This window comes from Natrix helvetica, assembly GCF_964273705.1.
Source record: "Natrix helvetica genome assembly, chromosome: 3".
NCBI classification, from domain to species: Eukaryota; Metazoa; Chordata; class Lepidosauria; order Squamata; family Natricidae; genus Natrix; species Natrix helvetica.
In genome coordinates this window covers 83645323-83666063 of record NC_138549.1, presented here as the reverse complement: position 1 = coordinate 83666063, position 20741 = coordinate 83645323, and the positions used below count along the sequence as shown (strand labels likewise).

The 20741-nt window shown below is 38.5% G+C and overlaps 2 protein-coding genes across 5 annotated transcripts in view; one reads left to right on the top strand and one right to left on the bottom strand.

The window, feature by feature from the left end:
- CCDC18 (coiled-coil domain containing 18) overlaps positions 1–12792 on the bottom strand; it is a 37968-nt gene extending 25176 nt beyond the window's left edge. For 2 of the 4 annotated variants that reach the window (XM_081946039.1, XM_081946042.1), the window contains exons 1-8: positions 12667–12792; positions 9995–10155; positions 9710–9857; positions 9409–9573; positions 7407–7516; positions 5150–5278; positions 3420–3516; positions 2681–2802 (exon numbers count right to left, since the gene is read on the bottom strand). In XM_081946039.1, the coding sequence (XP_081802165.1) occupies positions 2681–2802; positions 3420–3516; positions 5150–5278; positions 7407–7516; positions 9409–9573; positions 9710–9857; positions 9995–10128 (905 nt within the window). In that variant the 5' untranslated portion in view covers positions 10129–10155; positions 12667–12792. The other 2 variants (XM_081946040.1, XM_081946041.1) reach the window with 2 other exon arrangements.
- A 148-nt stretch (positions 12793–12940) lies between these two features.
- TMED5 (transmembrane p24 trafficking protein 5) lies at positions 12941–19696 on the top strand. Its single transcript, XM_081946060.1, has 4 exons — positions 12941–13375; positions 16140–16237; positions 16830–17004; positions 19080–19696. The coding sequence occupies exons 1-4, from the start codon at positions 13184–13186 to the stop codon at positions 19296–19298; spliced, it is 684 nt and encodes a 227-aa protein (XP_081802186.1). The 5' UTR covers positions 12941–13183; the 3' UTR covers positions 19299–19696.
- Positions 19697–20741: the final 1045 nt, after the last annotated feature.

Sequence of the window (20741 nt, the reverse complement as noted above, 5' to 3'; positions counted from 1 at the left end):
AAACAGGTTCTTCAAGATTATTTTATTGTCAACATGATTTATTTGACAATAACTGTTTGATTTCCAATTTTATTTTGAAAATGGATTCTAAAAATCAGGCTGTGGATTTACAATCTTTTGAAATATGAAATCTTCATATCTTTGACAACTTGGAAGACTCCAGGCACAAAAATACACAAGTTAATTATATAAATTGACACAAGCCCACCACCATTTTAATATTGATATACGTGTGTGTATGTATGTATGTATGTATGTATGTATGTATGTATGTATGTATGTATGTATGTATGTATGAAGTTTACAACCCCTGGTATGCCCAAATATGGGAGGAAGCATACTGCTTCCTTTCTCTGTCTTATCGGCTCATCCCAAAAAACCATCCAGACAGAAAGCCATTATTTTTAATGTTGCCTTTGTTATTTGTGTTGTGTTTGTGCTGGTAAATAAATAAAGGGAGACTAGTATAGATCTATTTCAAGCTATTTAGTTCTCATCAGCTAGCCATACCCTTACTGGGAATCGAATCAGGGCTGTATTACATATTAGGCAGTTGTAATTGCCACTAAGCCACAGGCTCTCCTCCTTATCAGCTAGGCCAGGGAAATAGGTATGTATTAAGTTTACAACCCTGGTATGTCCAAATATGGGAGGAAGCATACTGCTTCCTTTCTCTGTCTATCGGCTCATCCCAAGAAAACATCCAGACAGAAAGCCATTAAATAATTGCTGCAAAAGGGGCCCAAACCAAGTACTGAGTACATATGTATGCTTATACTTTCCAGAGGTCCGATATTGTTCTATGTACAATCCTTGTTTTATTGATTGCATGTAATATTCTAATTTTCTGAGATGGTGGATTTGGGGTTTTCATGAGCTATACGCCATAATCATCACAATTAAGACAAATCACGGCTTGAACTATCTTGCTTTGCATGTAATGAGTCTTATCTTACATATTAGTTTCACCTTTTAAGTTGCATTACTGAAATAAATGAACTTCTGCAAGATATTCCAATTTTTTGAGTTTCACCTGTATAGTAGTACAGTTCTTCGAACAATATACTTTGGTTTTCTAGTGTTTTATGAAAATACTCCGAATAGCTGAACACAGAAATTAAAAATCTGTTTTTCACATACCGTAATATCCTTTTGTAAACCATAAAGTCTATGGACAATAAATCAAGGGCTTATTGGGGCAATTCTCATCATCTAATTTGTGGCATCCAGCAATTTCAGATTCCAGGGATTAGTTTTGAATTTTAACCGTCCATTTTTTTCCTTTTCAAAATGATTATTAAGAATATTTTATAAGTAGTCCTCTACCTGTGACAATAATTGGGACTAGATTTCCAGTTGTGAGTTGAGGCATTCCACATAGCCAAGATCCAATTTTATGACATTTTTGTAGTGGTCATTAAGTGAATCCGCAAGTTAAGTGAACCCTTTCTTCTGAAAGTTACAAAGTACAGTCATGTGACCACGCTGTGTGTGTGTGTCATGTGCGGGGGAGGGAAGCTATATATATATATCACTTTTTATACTAAAGCATCCAATGTGATTGAGAAAACATAAAATACACTATAAAAAGTATGAATTAAAACAATATAAAATATACAGTAAGAGAAAAAGCAAAAGTAAAGGAAAATGGGAAGAATATTAAACTAGCTTTTATATAAAAAAGGCCTGACAAAAGGGATTAATCTCCAACAGAGGCCTATAAAATATAACAGTGGGCACCTCACAAATTTCAGGGGAGACAACTTTCCAAACTATAGGTGTCATTTTACACAAGGCCTGCCATGAACAACTACAAAGTGATACCCTGTGGTTCCAGATACAGATAGAGTGCCCCCCCACACATAAACTCAATAATAAATCAGGTTTATAATGAGAAAGATAGCCCATCAAGTCTCTCTCATGCTTTTGAAAAAAAATAGCTCCATATACCTGTTTGGGAACAACTTCATTATTGGAAGCATTTGTCAGTGTCTAAAAAATGAAGTTTCAAATTGAAATAGAGGAAGATTTAAATCTCACTCTTGAAATCCAGAAAAAAAATAACACTTCTCTCAAATTTTGCAATAAACCAATTGCATATTATATTATAAAAGATTGTTCAGTGATTTCTCCATTTTGAAAAGCTTTTGGCTTAAGATATTTATTGCCACCAGACATGACAATATATACCTACGTATTTGTGTGTGCCTTTAAGTCAATCTTAATTCCTTGTTATTGCCTGGACAAGTCCCTGCAGTTTTCTTGGAAAGATTTCAGAAGTGGCTTGCCAATGTCTGGTTCCAAAGGCTGAGAGAGACTGACTGGCTCATCCAGTCATCCAGCTGGCTTTGTGCCTAAAGCACGACTAGCACTCACAACTTCCCAATTTCTAGCCTGATGCCGCAACCACTAAATTGTGGCTCTCACGACCTGTTTGCTAATAATCTAATGCTAATATTTCAAAATCCAAAACTTATTCTGTGGAATACAAAATAATACACAGGAATGTGAAGAATCTAATTACCATTACTATTAAAACTGTATTCTGGACAAAATATGCATTATAAGGCTTGAATGGGACATACAACTATTTTCATTATCCATTATCAAATGTCAAAAGACTTCATGATCATAAAAGCAATTCTATGTTTAAATGCCAAAATCTAGCAGAGACTCTTACCTCAATTGATCTTTTATGTTTTCAAGCTCACTTTTATAGGCATTACATTGGGTGAGCAACTTCTCCTTTTCATTTACACAGTCTATTAACTTTTTTTCTAACATTTGTTCTTCAACTTGGACCTGAATAAAAGATATAAATATTCAGAATCAACCCACTGTTTATCAAATAATAAAATAAGGCAGTCTGCCAAGCCCCTAGATCACGTGATCCCTGGAATGATGCAATGGTCAGAAGTGCAAAGATTAGTTGTTAATCATTTTTTCAGTGCCATTGTAACTTTGAACAATTGCTAAATGGGTGATTGTAAGCTGAGGACTATGTGTAATTTGGGTTATTTTTGTTTCTTTCTTTGCAGGTATTATTTAATGATTTAGTTTTCTAGAGTTTGGTCATTGAAGTAAATAAATAAATAAATAAATAAAAATAATGCAATCATATGCATGTCTATTGAATTATCATCTTATTTTGGACAAATAGACTTTTTCCTGGGTAAATCTGTATTCTTCTAAATTCTTATAAACTAGCATTACATTTTCTCTATCATCCAAACCTTTTAACAGCAAGGAATTATATTTCTGATTTACAATAAATCTGATTTTTAATGGCTAAGATGCTATCATGGTACAGGCAAAAACATATTAAACAGTAGTGACTTTAGTTTTAGAACTAATAGTTGAATTCATAGCTTCATGGTATATAAAATGTTCTAATAAATATCTTGGTAGTCTTTGCTTACCTTTTCCAGTTTATTAGTTATTTTCTCTTTGTATTGTTTAAATGTTCTTGTCAACTCCTCAGCATTATACAGTGCTTCATTTCTTTGCTGTTCAGTTCTTCAAATGAAAATAGCAGCTCAGTTTAAAGAGGTAAAAAATGGTTCATCAACAAAAAGACAATAACTGAACATCAGATAATAAATATTTGTTGGATATCATTCAGACATACCTCAGTTTTAAGAAGGTTTACATAAATATCTTCAAAATGTCAAGGAATCCAAATTACATGTTTTTCATGAGAAATTAAGAATAAATTTAGCTTTGATCAAACATTCCTTCATAAGCAGATCTATTCATGCAAGAACATTTTGTAAACCTCCCAAAATCGCTTAATAATAGGATGGCAGCATATAAATTTAATATATATGTACATTTTGAATGTGTCTCAGAGCACAGCAGCAAAGTTCAGTCTGAGTAGTTATAGAATATGCTCAACCACTAAAATAGAGCAACAGCGTAAATGGACCGATAATTTTCTACATCTATTTTCAAGCCAATAAATTTAAGTCTGAAAGTAAAGCCTGAAATGTATGCAAATTGGAAATGTTAAGATATTATTTCCTCTCTCCACCTAAAGAATTGTACAAATGAGACACTACCATTTATTTCCATGCCAATAGCAGCTTTGCAGATGCAATAGCTAGATATAAAAAACAAAGAATCCATTGTTCATTTAACGCTCTGCACATTTAAACCAGTGCTTATAATATTTAAAATGTAGGCCTGAATAAGAATCCTATTTCTACATGCTTATATCATAGCTTTCTTTATATAACAACTTGGAAACTATAAACAAGAGAAACAGAAGGGCTATTTCAATGTCTCAGTTTGGCCCTCCCCCAATTGTTACTTAGCAGCAGCCATTTCATTAAAATACCCAGTAATCCCACCAATCATAACAACTGTAAACTTAAGCAGAGTCCAGTCCATTATTCTAGCTGTGTATCTAATAACTGGAATTGCCCAAATGTTAATTTTCTTGATGGTATTTCCTTCACTGAGTTTGGATTTTAAGATCTTCACTCTCATGATGTATTTACTACTAACTTTCTTGACTTCAATGTACTTGATTTTGTCAGCCTCAAGGAATTTTTATTGGTTCAAAAACCAGTACAACCTGCTGATTTTGTATATATATACATTTTAAGCCCACAGCTTGAAGATGGCAGGTGAGATCCTGCCGAAACGTTGCAAAGACAATCTCAACCTTACACGGGAAAAGACCCGAATACAACAAAACCAGCATATATATATATATATATATATATATATATATATATATATATATATATATATATATATATATATATATATATATATATATATATATATATATATACGGTATGTATGTGTGTGTGTATATGTATATGTATACATACATACCGTATATATATATACATACCATATATATATATATATATATATATATATATATATATATATATATATATATACACACACACACACACACACCCCGTGTATATATATATATACCGTATATATATATATATATATATATATATATATATATATATTCAATATGCACTCAAACATATATATGACATACAGCAATACTGCTGAATGCTACTTTATTTTAAAAAATATTGAGCATATTAAAAATTATTCTACAGCAAAAATATAAACTGTCAAGATTTCAGAATTAAACACAAAAATGCATGTAATTTGTCACCTCTTCCCTTGCTTGGACCATCCAATTAAATCATGTTTCATTTTTCTATAATCCTCCTTTAATTGCTGCAAATCATATTCTTTTTCCATTAGCATTTTCTGGCTTTCTTCTAACTTATCTTCTGTATCTCTAAAATACAGATTTTAAAACAATATGGTAAGTTTACTTATAGCAAATATATTAACAGCTGGAAAGCATTCTCATCTCCCCAATTCCAATCATATTTTCAGTATAGAAATTTGAAATAAAGTTCAGAGTAATGTGCACTAAGGCAGAGTCTCCCAACCTTTCTGGCCCGGCGGAATAGATGGGGTGGGTGGATGGTTCTATGCCAGCGGTGGGCACGTGCGATTGCCGCTCGCACCAATGGAGCACATGTGCATGCCCTTGCCCACCGCAAGTGGGGATACATGTGCACTCACTCACCACTTCCATGGCCCGGTTCTAAATGGCTCAAAGCCCGTTAGTGGCCTGTGGTCAAGGGATTGGGGACACCTGCACTAAAGATCAGAACATTATTTACCAGGACACCTTGATCTACAACTGTTAGATCAGTGACTGTTCCAAGTTATGATAGCACTGAATGAATAGTGGTTATGAGTGGTCCTCAGAGTTCTGCCAATCTCAGCATTATTTTTGTGCCATATGTATACATTCAAACTAGACTGTTATGTTTCTCTGTCACATGCGTGTATGTATTGAGTATATACATAATGCTTATCTTTTGAGAGCTGAATGCAATGAAATTTCATTTTAATATATGCTGATTAGTGTACATTTAAAGTGACAATAAAATTTTATTCTATTCCTTTCGTGGTCACATGATCACAATCTGGTGCTTGGCAACCCATCATACTTATGTGCCTCATATGATTGCTATTTGTCATCTTTCCTACCAACTTCTCCAAAAACACAATGGGGAAGCCAGCAGGTCACTGGTTAAGTTTCTCCCATCCGTGTACTCTCTGCCAGGTCTTTCTGCATTTACATCACCCAGTCACGCACCCCCACCCCACCCCACCCCACCCCATATCCCCGGACCCCCTCCTTGACCTGCATGGTGCCTGTCACATACCTTTGTGAACTCTTCTCAACTGATTGGCACCTATTACACACCTCCTTGCACTGTCCCCAACCCTGCCAGTGACTTGCCTATTGCACACCACCTTGTATACTTTGCCCAATTCACACAACTCGTGTACATAATCACACTCCCTAATCCACACCATGCCTGTCACACACTCTCATGACTTACGTCTTTTGCCTGCCTTCCCTGACCCATGCCTTTTGTACATCACTTGTGCACTCATACACTCTTGCCATGCCATGCAGTGAATCTCATGTATATTCCTTACCCATCCCCATACCTCCATGCACCCCTCACTCCTTCCCACATATCTGTGGGCATGGACTTGCAATTTCCTGAGGATTCACCATTGACTTTGATCATGGGAAGCCAGCAGGAAGTTGCATCGCCTAATGACCAAGGTATTCACTTAATGACGGCAACCAGGACTCAGGGATTGCAATGACTAAGCGATACTATTGCACTTTATGACATTATTTACCAATGGATATTCCAATCCCAATTGCTATCCTGTATTCAAATTAGTTTTCTAGGAAGATAGGAAGAGGTAGAACATTCATTCATTCATTTCTACATTCACTATCGTTACTCACTTCAAACCAAAGACTGTGGCAGCTAACAACAATAATATTTTTTTAAAAATCAATCCCTCCCCAATAGAAAATAAGTAGACAATTAATTGAAATTAAAACAAGCAAACACAGACAAACCCATCAAATACAGATACAATACAAATATCTCAAGAATGCTAATTAACAGATTCCAATGGATATAGAATAGTCTATCCAGAAGATGACCAAGCTGTGAGTGACAGTGAGCAGAGACTCCTATCCAAGGAAAAGGTGAAACTAGCACATAACACAAAGTTCTGCAAAGACTGACCTGGCCACAGTTGCTATCTAATCCTCAAACAGGAGCTATACGTTTAGGAGGATCCCCAAATTTGCTCTGGTTCTGTTTGGGATAGTGCAACCCCCTTCAAAACAAGAGATAAAGAATTCCCAAAACTGGAGGGCCTAGAGTATACCTTATTTTCAGAAAGAAAACCCCAACTTGATACAGCTTGATACAACATTCATCTCAATATGAAATGAGTGAACCAAGCACCAAGTGGAAAATAGTAAATGAATGAACCTTGCAAATTAGAAAAAAAAATTAAACAACAATTACTTTAGAAGTCTATCCTGAGCTTGAACATCTGCTTCCAAGTTTACTATCTGTTCTTCTAATACTGGAATATGGACTGAACGTGTACCCAAAGTAGATTCCAGGAAAGATATCTGGAAAAATAAGGTAAAAAGGAAGAATCCATTATTGTTCTTTTTAATAGATCATTTGTATACTTATTTGATTACAAACTTCTTTTTCAATCTATTTTTTGCTACTTCCAAAAATTATTCCAAATTATTCCAAAAACTTCAAGTTAGCAATATAAATACAGTATTTCTTTACTAATTTCCAATATTTTTTATCTGCACATAGCATGATACTTTAAGTTAGTCGATAACCCAACAGAAATAAAAATATTCTATGAAGATTATTGTCTTTTTCACTTAACGATATACTTAAATATTGACAATTATAGCAAAAACAAGGCTACAAAAATGTTGCAAGCTTAGGACTGATTTTTGGTGATCTAATATTGCTGTGGGCGCTTAAAATGTAATGTGTGAAAGAGACATATCAAGGTTTGTAGTCCACTAGCTCATAACCTGGCGTTGCCCTGGTATTTATAGACGTCAAAGTCTATAAATGACAGGGAGCCATTGAGAGGGGCCTTTCTTCCCCCTACTCCCATGCCCATCATCCCTGCCCTCTCCCTTCCCCTTCCCATGCGCTCCTCTTTCTCACTCTATTTATGATCCTGGCACTTTGCCCTGAAGTGTTTGTCTAACAGGAAGCCATTGAGAGGGGCCTTTCTCCCCTCTGCTCTCATGCCCATCAACCTTCCCCCTCCCGTGTTCCTCTTTCCTGTCCTGTCTACGATCCTGGCACTTTGCCAGAAATCCATCAGGCGCTTCTCCATTGGTCCACTGGAGGATGAATGTCATGGCTGGCTTTCCAGAGGAAGCTGCGAAGGAACTGACATCACAAACAATTGCCACTCTAGGATGCCGTACTCATTCTCCTTAATGGCCCAGGAATTCCAGGGTTATGCTGGAACACACAGAGACAGACACCCACACCCACATCAGAGGTATTTTATCCCCCCCAGTATTTGTTTCCAGAGGGTAAGTCATCTGTGTACCAAGTTGAAATTGAAATTGCTCAAGGCGCTCCAGAGTTATGCTGGAACATACATACAATAATAAATAAATATAGAAAGATGGAACAATGGTTTTAATAGAGTAAAATACATCATTATGCCATTTTAAAATTCACTCCTTCAAATCTGAGCCAAGGTAATATTTAAAAAATGCACCTAAATATTCCTAAGTGGCAACATAAAAACATTACACATTACAATTCAACATAAAGGAGAATATTATAGGGCCGGGATGGCGAATCTATGCCATTTGTCAGGGAACGTGAGGCGCTGCCCTGTCAGCTGGCCAGCGCACATGCGCGCACTGGCCAGCTGAGTTCACCCTTTTTAAAAGCCACTTTTTGCCCTCCCCAGGCTTCAGAGGCTTTATAAGGAGACTGGGGAGGGCGAAAAGAGCCTCCCCTGCCCCCCCCCCTCGGAGGCCCTCTGGAGGCTTCATGAGCTTCCCTGAAGCCTCCGGAGCGCAAAAACACGCCCTATGGGCAAACCGGAAGTTTGGGAACGGACTTCCGGTTTGCTCGGAGGATCGTTTTAAGTGCTCCGGAGGCTTCAGGGAAGCCTCCTGAAGGTCCCTGAAGCCTCCGGAGCGCTCAAAACGACCATCCAAGCAAACCGGAAGTGACTTCTGGTTTGCTCATAAGGTCTTTTTTTGCCCTCTGGAGGCTTCAGGGAGGGCCTCTGGAGCCTGGGGAGAGCAAAAAAAGGATGCAAAAAATGGGGGGTTGCGCCTGTAGTGCGCGCATGCGCACTGGGGGAGCACTAATTGCATTATGGGTACGACATGCCCGCGCACGACCACCCTTTGCTCCCACTTATGGCACGCGAGCCAAAAAAGGTTAGCCATCGCTGTTATAGGGTATAATTAACAATATAGTAGGTAATAAACATGCTTTTTAAGATACCTACTTGTGCTCTTGACTGGTTCAGTTCAAACTTTATTGTTTCAATTTCGTTCATTAGTTTGTGGTTCTGAGAAATTAACGAAGCATTGTTTTCACGGACTACATTCAGTTTGTCCCTTAGAAGTTCATTTTCCTCTTCCATGCTCTTATCAAAAGCCAGTGAATATGACTACAAAAAAACACATTTGTAATAAACACAAATGTTGTTCATTTTTAATTTTAAGGATCAACAGTATCAGGATTTGGGATAAATCAAAGATAATGTAGGCATACTGCTAGAAATGAGCAAATTTTCAAATAATTACTTTGCTTCTGGATTTTCTTGAAGAATCACTGTTATGCCAAGACATTTTGCTCACAGTATTATTCTGTAATTCAGAAGTATCAGCCAGATCTTCCAGTGTTAAAATTTCAAGCTCATGAACGCCAAGTTCAGAATTATGTGAATTATTACTGGAAAAACAAAAATAAAAGAAACATATTACTTCAATTTTTTACACTAATTATTCTTACAGAAATCTCAGTTAGGATATAAACACAATGCAAATAAGCATATCAGTAACAGTAACTTTAGTTCCATACAGGTATACCTATAAAGCTGTTCTCCCAAGTCTTGTAAAGTTTTTTCTGTTTTCTTTAGATGACCTCTTAATGCTACAATGTTCGCAAGCAAATCTTCCACATCTTCTTGTTGATCACTGGAAGCCCATGAGTTAGGTTCCATTTGTATTCATTTGTCTGAAATAAATAACTAAAAAGAGAACAGTAATATCTTTCACTTTGAAAAATTGCTTTTTAATTCTCATCATTACAGAAAGCAATGCTAACTCTAGCTGCACAAATACATTAAGCCACTTTCATACTACTGTTTCTTAATATTAATAACTATCAAACAATTAGTTGTTTGGAAAAAAAACTTCAATTTATGGTCATTTTAAATTGATAGGAATACTGTAAGTTGAATAATAATACCCAATGATGAATAGAAGGTGATTACAAGGAGAAAGTGCCCTGCATAAATACAAAGGGTGCATAAGTCACATACTCTAGTTAACAGAAATCCAACCAACACAGGGTCTACTGTACTGATTTGAATGCCATGGAGGTTGTTTTCAAGATAATACTGTTTATAATGCTATACTCCTTCATGTTAGTACATTAATATTCCATAGATACAAATGTATGTAAGATTTCCATAGACACATCTGTATCCTCAGGGTTCATTATAAATCTTTATTAGGAGAATCATCAAGGTACTTGATGCTGATGTACTAAATCTGGGACTTGTGGTAGGGATGGACTGGATGACAGCTAAATTGAGCTTTAAACCAGACAAGATGTTCCTGATTAGACCACAGAAGAAAATACATCAATTTCAGCCTAGATGAGGTAGCTCTCTAGAAGAATTAAGTTTAGTTTGATACTTATAGTACATATTCAGCTTTATTAAGATCTCTTTTATTAGGAAAGAAACTTATTAAATACATTATTTATCTGATATTACTGGACAACTTTTTTATAATTGATTCCACTTTTTCCTTTGAAAGTTCTTTAAAATTACAGTAGTTTTAACTGGCTTAGGTTTTCTGAATAGTAGGCATCACTCATTTTAATATGTATTTATACAATTGATGTTACACTCTTATACATGTGAATGACGTTAACATTTAACTCTATACTGAATTAACCTGTTTTCAGAACTATGTACAAATTGATGAACATATAACCTTTTTGTTAAATTTGAAACAAGAAAAAAGTGAATTAATGATAAAATGGGAAAAATGTTTGGTTATAATATACAAATGAAACAATGCAAGAATATGTGGATGAAAGGACTGAAATTCACATAATTTTATAAAATGATATTTGTCACTGGAAAAAGTGCCTAAACAGATAGATGTGCTTCAAATTTATGCTAAAAATATGAACAAGGGACTTATCATGCTTGGTGTACATGTAAGAAAGCCAAACACATCTTACAACCTTTCTTGTGACACTTATTAAGTGAATCACTGCAGTTATTAAGTTAGTAACAGTTGGTAAGGGGATCTAGCTTCCCCATTGAATTTGGTTGGCAAAAGTTAGTAAAAGGTGGTCACATTATTCCAGGACATTGTGACTGTTATAAATACCAGTCAATTGCCAAACATCTGAATTTTAATCACATGATCATGGCTGCAACAATTGTAACTGTAAAAAATGATCATAAGTCACTTCTTCAGAAATAATTTTTGCATTCTTTTTCCTTCTACGCTCTTGGATTTATTCTCTCTTTACTCTTTTATATTTTCATTACCGGTATTAGTTCATGTTTCTATTTTAAAAATCTAATAAAAATTATCATAAAAATAACATTCAAAGATAAGGGATCCTGAAGCTCTTACTAATTCCCCTAGCTCAGTGTTCCTTTCAGGGATCCTTGAAATCAAAATTATTTGCCAGACACTGAGGATATTTGCAAAAATTTAAAACCATGTTACTCTTCCTATTATTATTTTTTAATAGGATTTTTCCAATTTAGTTATTAATATCTAATTGGCTTAATATTTTTACACGACTCGATATTCTATGAAGGCATCCATTTATGGCAAATACTGATAAATATAAACCATAAAACAGAAGCTACTTTGGGCTCTCTTTTTTTTTTACACCGAGAAAGGGTCGTGAGAGAGAAAAAACCTTATAGTGCTTTTTTCCTCCCCTCAGAAGGGCTTCTTCACGGCCTCGTCTTTATTCCCGAAATTCAATTCAGTCTCCGCCACCAGCAACCGGCCGAGACGCTCAATATTCCTCCTCCCTCACCTCTATGTAATGTCATGCTTTCTCTCAGCGCTCCGGGTCCCCCAAAGAGTAACACTCGGAGAAATGGGAGGTTCAGAAAAAAAAAGTGAAAATAAAATAAAACGAATAAATAAATCGCTCCACACTCAAAGGCACCGCCACCTTCTCTCCCTCAGCTACTGAACCGCCTGGACCACGCGGGTTCCAGGCCACAAGCCTTCCGTTGCTTAGCAACTTCTTTCTCCTCCCCCCTCCCCATAGAGTGAGCACTCCTTATGCCCCCATTGAACTCTATTAAGAGCCGCATTACAGTGACCCAAATATTAACCCCCCCCCTCTCGGATTGACAGTTGGGAACAACGTCACCAAGGTAACCTTTAGAGCCTTTAGATAGGCTCCCACGAAAAAGAATCCCTTTCTTATCCCTTCCCTCCGCGTTTTTTTTTTAATATATATATAACGAGTCAGCGTAACGCTTTACTTTTGCTTTTCAATTCGCGGTCCTGGGAACTACTCGTTCTAACCGCGCAGGATCGCAGGTTTAAAAAAAAAGGAACTCCGCGAATAGAAGATGCTTAAAAGGAAGCGGTCGCCGTCTATTGGTTCGTTGTCTCGGCTTCTCGCGCTCTCGGGAGTGGTAGTCCTGCGGTTCTCCTTCTTTTCGCTCCCTGCTCTCATTTGAACGCAGGGCGGACTACATTCCCCGCCGTGCCTTGCAAACCCAGCTCTTAAAAGCAACTCCTTTTTAAGAGATCCACCGACGTTTTTAAAAAGGGGCGTATCTTTCTTGACGCAACCCGCCTCCTCAGGCTGTGTATTGTGGGTATTCTTTCTCTTATTAACACCCAACACCCCCCCCCCCGCCCATCACCGTCCTAACCCTGCACGTCCCGACGCGTGTGAGACTCGCCCTCGTTAGAGGTGGCGGGAGTTGTAATCTGCGGCTTGCAGTTTCCGGACTTTTCCCCCCTCCTACCCTGCTTGCGGAGCTTTTGAGGATGAGGACGGCGACCGGGCAGCGTTGGCTAGTCTTCGTCCCGTTGCTGCTGCTGCTGCTTCCCCCACCGCCTAGAGTTTGGGGGTTTGTTGCTTCTCTAGACAGCGACTTCACCTTCACGTTACCCGCCGGCCGGAAGGAGTGCTTCTTCCAGCCCATGAAGAAGGAGGCCACGTTGGAGATCGAGTTCCAGGTGAGGAGGGTGGAAGATCGGGGTTAGATCGCCTATATATGAAATCGTGGTAGCAAAAGAAGGGGTGAGGGGGCAGCTGGTGTGTTTTTATATGGGTGCCCAGCTTGAAGTTCAGTGCCCGAGTTTTTCCAAGAATCGGTAGGCAAGAGAGCAAGCTTTTGATTCAACCCACAAGAGGAAAATATCCCCTGCTAAAGAGGAAGTATGCGCTTCAAAGACACTGTCCTGGGAAAAGTTCAAATCTGCGGTTTCCTCTTACACTGCACACTTATTTAAGGCCACTAGAAAGAAGTGACGTAAAGTATTGGTCACTGTGCCCAGATTCACATGGCGATAGGCAGGGCACAAACCTTGTATTAATATTGCAGAAACGCAGTGTGATTATGTGAATATAATCATTTTTGGTCAGGTTCTCCGTTTTTGTCTTGGATTTAATTTAAAAGTTGCAAGTCAAATCTTTAGGACCTATTCGTCTTTATTATATAACTAAATAGAATAACAGAGTTGGAAGGTGCCGTGTAGGTCAGTGTTGGCAAACCTTTTCAGCACCGAGTGTTGAAATGGGAGCGCGTATTCGTGTATGCTGGAAACCAAAAGAGCAATTCCCCAGCACACATGCATGCGCCGGGAAGCTGAACTTCCAGTTTCCCGCATGCGTGCTGGTCTTTTGGTTTCTGGTGCGCATGCGCATGTGAAGACCAGCTGTCCTCTGCGCATGTGCACACCAGAAGAGCAACAGGCAGCGGCTGGTGTGCCCGGAGAGATGGCTCTGCATGCCACTTCCGGCACACGTGCCATAGATTCGCCATCATGGTTGCAGGTCATCTAGTCCAATCTCCGCCTAAGCAGGAAATCATTTCTGACAGATGACGGTCCAGTCCAGTCTCTTTATTGAAAGCTTCCAATGATGAAGCCCCCACAACTTCTGAAGGCAAGCTGTTCCATGTTCTCACTGTTGGAATATTTCTTCTTATTTCTAGGATGAATCTCTCCTTGATCAGTTTCCATCCATTATTCCTTGTCTGGCCTTCAGGTGGTTTAGAAAAATTATTTGCAGTATCAAAACTTTAAAGAATGAAGCATTCACATCTCTGGCTATCATCTAGCCTTTCCCAAGTTGGTACATTCCAGACGAATAGGTTACATTCATTTCTTCTAGTTTGTTTGTTGGCCATGCTTGCTAGGAACCTGAGAGTCCTGCATGTCCATGTGATGGCTAGTCTAGGTTGAGGGAATGTGGTAGTTCGTGTTTGTTTTACAGAGCAAACAGACTAGCTAAATATCAGCGACACAGCTTGATCAAACTGGTTTTTAGAAGCTTGGACTGACAAGTCTACATAACAAAATTCTGCAGTATACTCAGATTGTGAAAGCCAAATAAGCCTACAATGAACTGACTGAGATGAATAGATAGTTTAAATGATAATTTGACTACATGGGATATGAACAGTTTCTTCTCCAGTGGCACGGAACAACCTGTTGCTTATTGCTTACGTGTACTTTTATTCTATTCTGTATTTTATGCAGCATGATTTATTAATGACAAAACAAATGAATTTGTAGATTAATTCTACTTAAGGTTACTAGACAGTTCGTTTCAAATTAACTCCTGCCATATTAGTATTCTTTTAAATTTCCTTTTCATTATTGGGAAGGAGTGGTTATTTTTATAGGTGTGTGTATAAAATTTATCTGCCATCTATCTCAAGGTGACTTGGGTTATACAAATAGAAGGGGCTAAGTGCCATAGGTGGCATAGATGTCAATCATGGAATAAGTATTTTTGTGTAATGACAGGGTTTTTTTTTTTTGTGAAGAAGAATGCTGATATTGTTCTTTGTAACATGAAGAACAAGTAAAGGCTAGAGCAGTGATGGCTAACCTTTTTTGGCTCCCGTGCCAAAAGTAGGGGGAGCAGAGGAAGGTTGTCCATGCGACCCCAGCCCGCATGCACGTGCCACACCTCGCGTGCATGCGCACACGACCGGCGGCCCCCCTCCCTAGCTTTTGGCACGCTTTTTTCATCCTCCCCAGGGTCTAGAGGCTTTCTAGGAGCCTGGGGAGGGCGAAAAATGGCCCTATGGGGAACCCGGAAGTTCGGGAATGTGACTTCCATTTTGTCTGTAGGGCCGTTTTTCGACCTCCGGAGCCTTCAGGAGCCTTCCCTTCCCTGAAGGCTCTTGAAGCCTCCAGAGCGTGAAAAATGGCCCTTCAGACAAACCAGAAGGGCCTTCTGAAGGCTCCGGAGGGCAAAAAACGGCCTTATGAGCAATTCGGAAATCCATTCCTGAACTTCCAGTTTGCCCATAGGGCCAGTTTTTCGGGCTCTGGAGGCTTCAAGAAGCCTTCAAGGAAGCCTCCGGAGGGCGAAAAACAGCCTCAAAAGAAGACCGAAGTTAGCTGGCCAGCGTGCGCATGCACTCTGGAGCTGACAGGGCAACGCCTCACATGCCCTAACAAATGGCTCTGCATGCCACCTGTAGTACGCATGCCATAGGTTCGCCATCACGGGGCTAGAATAAAAAGGCTGTTGCTTTCACAAAATCTTGGGCCATGTTTATCTAATCTATTAAATAATATTTTGATATACTGTTATATACAGTTCTCCCTTACTATATAAATTAGATGTCCTCAATGGCTTCCACGTCCGGTTCACAGGCTTGTATCACTTCGTTCACTTTAAGACCGGTTTTTAAAAACCTCATATGCCAATTTCTTAAGTTGATGAGTACTCGTTTAATTTCTATCTTTGTTGCATTCTTAGGTACTAGACGGAGCAGGTTTAGATGTGGATTTTCACCTTGTATCACCAAAACATGAAACCATAGTTTTTGAACAGAGAAAATCAGACGGTGTCCACACGTAAGTTTAAAAACCATAGAAGACTCACTTGGCAGATCCTGATTTTGAAAAAAGAAAATTCACAGAAGGGTTGAGCGACCCTTGCTGTACATCCCCCTCTCCCCCAAATTGTCTAAAAGATGGTGAGATCTTTTTGAAAGATATGAAGCAAGGTATAGGGAACTGTTATAGAAAGGGAGATTACTTAAAATCTTGTCTTTCTGCAGTTGAAATAGGCTAGGTTCGAAGTTCCCAAAGTTTTTTGCTTCACAGTGTCTTTAGTGTCTATAATTCTTTCATGGCATGCTGTGTTATGAGTTTGGGAACCGTGGCTTAAGACAATTAGTGAACTCACCAAGATACTGTGGGATGTTTTAAATTTTTAAGGGAAACGGCAATATTAAGCCAATGTCCAACAGATGTTAAATATTGTTCTTTTCATCAACAATTGCAGCATCCCTGCAAATTTCTAGTGACCCATGGTGCTGCAGCAGTTTAGAAGATGTAACATTAGCTGTATCCTTTTAAAGTTTCAGAGTACTGTCATTAAGAGATTTAGAAGGAATATAACTGCCTCTACAGTGTATTAAACTGCAATGTCTTATGTTAACAGAGTGGAGACAGAGGAAGGTGATTACATGTTCTGCTTTGACAACACATTTAGCACCCTATCAGAGAAAGTGATTTTCTTTGAACTGATCTTAGATAACATGGAAGAAGAAGAAGATGATTGGGGAAAATATGCAACTGGAACAGAGCTTCTAGATATGAAGTTAGAAGATATTCTGGTATGTAACATAGCCAGCTCTTGTGGAATGTATGACTGTTTGTTCTTTTTTTCACTGAATCAAAATTGGATTGCAAATAGGACAATGTAGCATCTATTGCACATCTATCCCTATTGATTACATTACCACAGCGATAGTGAACCTTTTTTGGCTCGCGTGCCATAAGTGGGGGGAGCGCAGGGGGGGTCGTGTGCAGGCACGCCGCATCCATAATGCAGTGTGCGACCCTCCCAGTGCGCATGCGCGCACTACAGGCGCAACCCCCCCATTTTTGCTCCAGAGACTTTATAGGAGCATGGGGAGGGTGAAAACAGCCACCTCCGCCCCCCCCCCCCCGGAAGCCCTCCGGAGGCTTCAGGAGGCTTCCCTGAAGCCTCCCAAGCAGTCAAAACGATCCTCCGAGCAAACCGGAAGTCACTTCTGGTTTGCTCGGAGGGTCGTTTTAAGCGCTCTGGAGGCTTCAGGGACTTTCAAGAGGCTTCCCTGAAGCCTCCGGAGCAGTCAAAACGACCCTTCGAGCAAACAGGAAGTCCGTTCCCAAACTTCCGGTTTGCCCATCGGGCCGTTTTTTTGCGCTCCGGAGGCTTCAGGGAAGCTCATGAAGCCTCCAGGGAGTAGAGGCGGGGGGGGGGCTCTTTTCGCCCTCCCCAGGGTCCTATAAAGCTTCTGGGAGGACGAATGGTGAACTCAGCTGGCCAGCTGACAGGGCATCACCTCACATGCCCTGACAAATGGCTCCGCTTGCCACCTGTGGCACGCGTGCCATAGGTTCGCCATCGCTGCATTAACATTTATTTCCTGTAATACACACTATTAGCATTTTTTTATTAGGATTCAAAGTGGTTCAAATTCAGAATGTTTTGAAAACTTCACTTTTTCTCTGTGGTGGAAGAATGAGATAAAGAGGGCATACATGCTTGGAATAGCAACACTGGAATAGTATACAGGTAGTCCTTGACTTACAACTGTTCATTTAGTGACCAAAGTTACAACTCTGAAAAAAGTGACTTATGACCATTTTCCACTTATGATTATTGCAGCATCCCTATAGTCATGTGATTCACATTCAGATGTTTGACAACTGATTCTTATTTATGATGGCTGCAGTGCCCTGAGTTCATGTGATCATCTTTTGTACCTTCTAACAAGCAAAGTCAATGGGGAAGCCAGATTCCCTTAACAACCATGTTACTAACAACTTCAGTGATTTGCTTAACAAATGTGGCAGTCATAAATTGGGGCAAAACTCACTTAACAAATTTCTCACTTAGCCACATAAATGTTGGGCTCAATTGTGGTCATAGGTTGAGGACTACCTGTATTTACAAACATAAAGACTGGCGTATCAGGAGTATTGTGAGTGCTAATTTTTTTTAAAAAAAACTATATTCATCTTAGAGAACATTAAGATCAAAGGAATTTTTAGCTGAACAAGTCTGGCTGAAAGAGGATGATTTGTGGTCTTCCAATATTTTAGTAGTATATGGTATATGAAAAAAAGGGACACGGTGGCTCAGTGGCTAAGATGCTGAGCTTGTCGATCAGAAAGGTCAGCAGTTCGGTGGTTCAAATCCCTAGCGCCGCATAACGGAGTGAGCTCCCGTTACTTGTCCCAGCTTCTGCCAACCTAGCATTTTGAAGGCATGTAAAAATGCAAGTAGAAAAATAGGAACCACCTTTGTTGGGAAGGTAAGAGTGCTCCGTGCACCTTCGGCGTTTAGTCATGCCGGCTACATGACCACAGAGATGTCTTCGGACAGCGCTGACTTTTCGGCTTTGAAACGGGATTTGAGCATCGTCCCCTAGAGTCGGGAATGACTAGCACATATGTACGAGGGGAATCTTTAGCTTTACCTTTACCTAGTATATGAAAAGCAGAAGCGTCCTTTCAGCTGCGAATAAAAGACTTCTTGACCAGAACATTGTAGCTAGGAACAATGGCCTGTGGACAGGAGGGATGGAGCATGATCTCACAATGTCAACATTAGGAGTAATTTTTTAAATTCTCTGTTCTATTTTTTTTTCTTTAAAAATATTTGGTTTTAAAACTTAGTGGTTGTGTTTTTTTTTCCTAGGAATCTGTCAACAGTGTGAAGGCTCGACTTGGCAAAAGCATTCAGATTCAAAACCTGCTCAAAGCATTTGAAGCTCGTGATAGAAATATACAAGAAAGCAATTATGACAGGGTAAACTTCTGGTCCATAGTCAACATGGCAGTAATGATTATAGTGTCAGCTGTTCAGGTGTACATGTTGAAGAGTCTTTTTGAAGATAAAAGGAAAACTAGAACTTAACACAAGGGAGTTTCATTTAAAGCAATAAATAAGGGAATTTGCAATACATTAAGAAAAAAAGAGATGGCTATTACTTCTCAGCTGTTTGGAATGGATAATAATCTTCACATAGGATTTTTTTTTAAAATTACGAACAGAGTGGCTTTTCTCTAACGGTGCATAATTTGTCTCCGACACCATTTGTCTTGCACAGAATACTGGAGCAATGCCAGATTTTTAACATTTGTAATTATATGTCTACTTTTTGCCTAACTTTTTTTAAAAAAAGTAAATGATTTGTTTCATAACCTTATAAAGATGTGTTTTCAGTATTTTAATGACCAGTTGAGTAGAAATGCTGAAAATAAGGCTACTATTAGGTTGCTTGTTAAAAGAAAGCTTTTTGTAATTTGTACTAAGACATTTTCAAAATGAATGAATATTTGAAAGGCACTTGTTCCAAACTCCAGCAGTTCACAGACATTAATATTCAATAGGTGGAATAAAATCAAGTCACAAAGTCTATAAAGCAAAGTTGTATTGGTTCAGTAGTATCAGCTACTTTGGTCCAAATTTGGAAGTCAATATAGTGAATCAATCTTAGTAATAATAATTCAAAATGAAAACTATATAATCTAAGTCCTAAAAGAAACTTTTTGTTCAAATGCCATACTTAATTATGTATTGAAAACTTGACGTTTCTTCTCAAAATTTTATGTAGAATTTTAACTTTGGAGACCCAATAAAGGAGAATATTTGTAATCAGGATTGAAATGAGAGGTCCTTGATGCTGAGTTTGGTTGTTTTCTTGCAGATGTTTCATTACCCAAATTGGGTAACATCATCAGTGCTGGTTATGGTTGTGATTACCCCTGATGTTACCTAGTTTGGATAACGAAATGTTTGCAAAAAAACAACCAAGGCGAGAGACCATCGAGGATCTTCCCTAACTCTGGAGTGCCTTCACATAACAACCTATGTTGAGTTAATATTCGTAACATAATATTAATGTGCATTAGGACTACTAGCATCCTGGAAGATGCTGCTGATTTAAGAGTCACACTCAATAAAATTAACACAACAGTTTACAGAAACATTTTTCATTCTCTCATGAAAGCCTGAAAAAAGTGTGTTACTTTAAAAACAGAATGGTATTGAGATGTGAAACACTAAAATCATTTTTGAGGTGTGCACAGGTTTAATATACATATTGGATATCAGGATTCAGTAGTTTAATTGGTTGACTTTGGAAGCTTCTGTATGCAAATTTATCATTTTAACAAATTATAAATATGGCTATCTTTATCATTACAATGTTCTCACTTTATAATGCTGTCAGACATTATAATGCTGTCAGACATGTACTACTCTTGAATTCTTTGAGCATTGTTAATGACTTAAATTGTGGAAGACAGCTTTTTTATGATCTGGGGGAAGGGATGATTTCACACACGTCCCATACAG

What these genes read in the sequence shown, in the direction of transcription:
- TMED5 (XM_081946060.1), top strand. Translation starts at nt 13,184, where the DNA reads ATGAGGACGGCGACCGGGCAGCGTTGGCTAGTCTTCGTCCCGTTGCTG. An exon ending in CGTTGGAGATCGAGTTCCAG is followed by an intron (nt 13,376 to 16,139) that starts GTGAGGAGGGTG and finishes TTGCATTCTTAG; the next exon opens with GTACTAGACGGAGCAGGTTT. An exon ending in AAATCAGACGGTGTCCACAC is followed by an intron (nt 16,238 to 16,829) that starts GTAAGTTTAAAA and finishes TTATGTTAACAG; the next exon opens with AGTGGAGACAGAGGAAGGTG.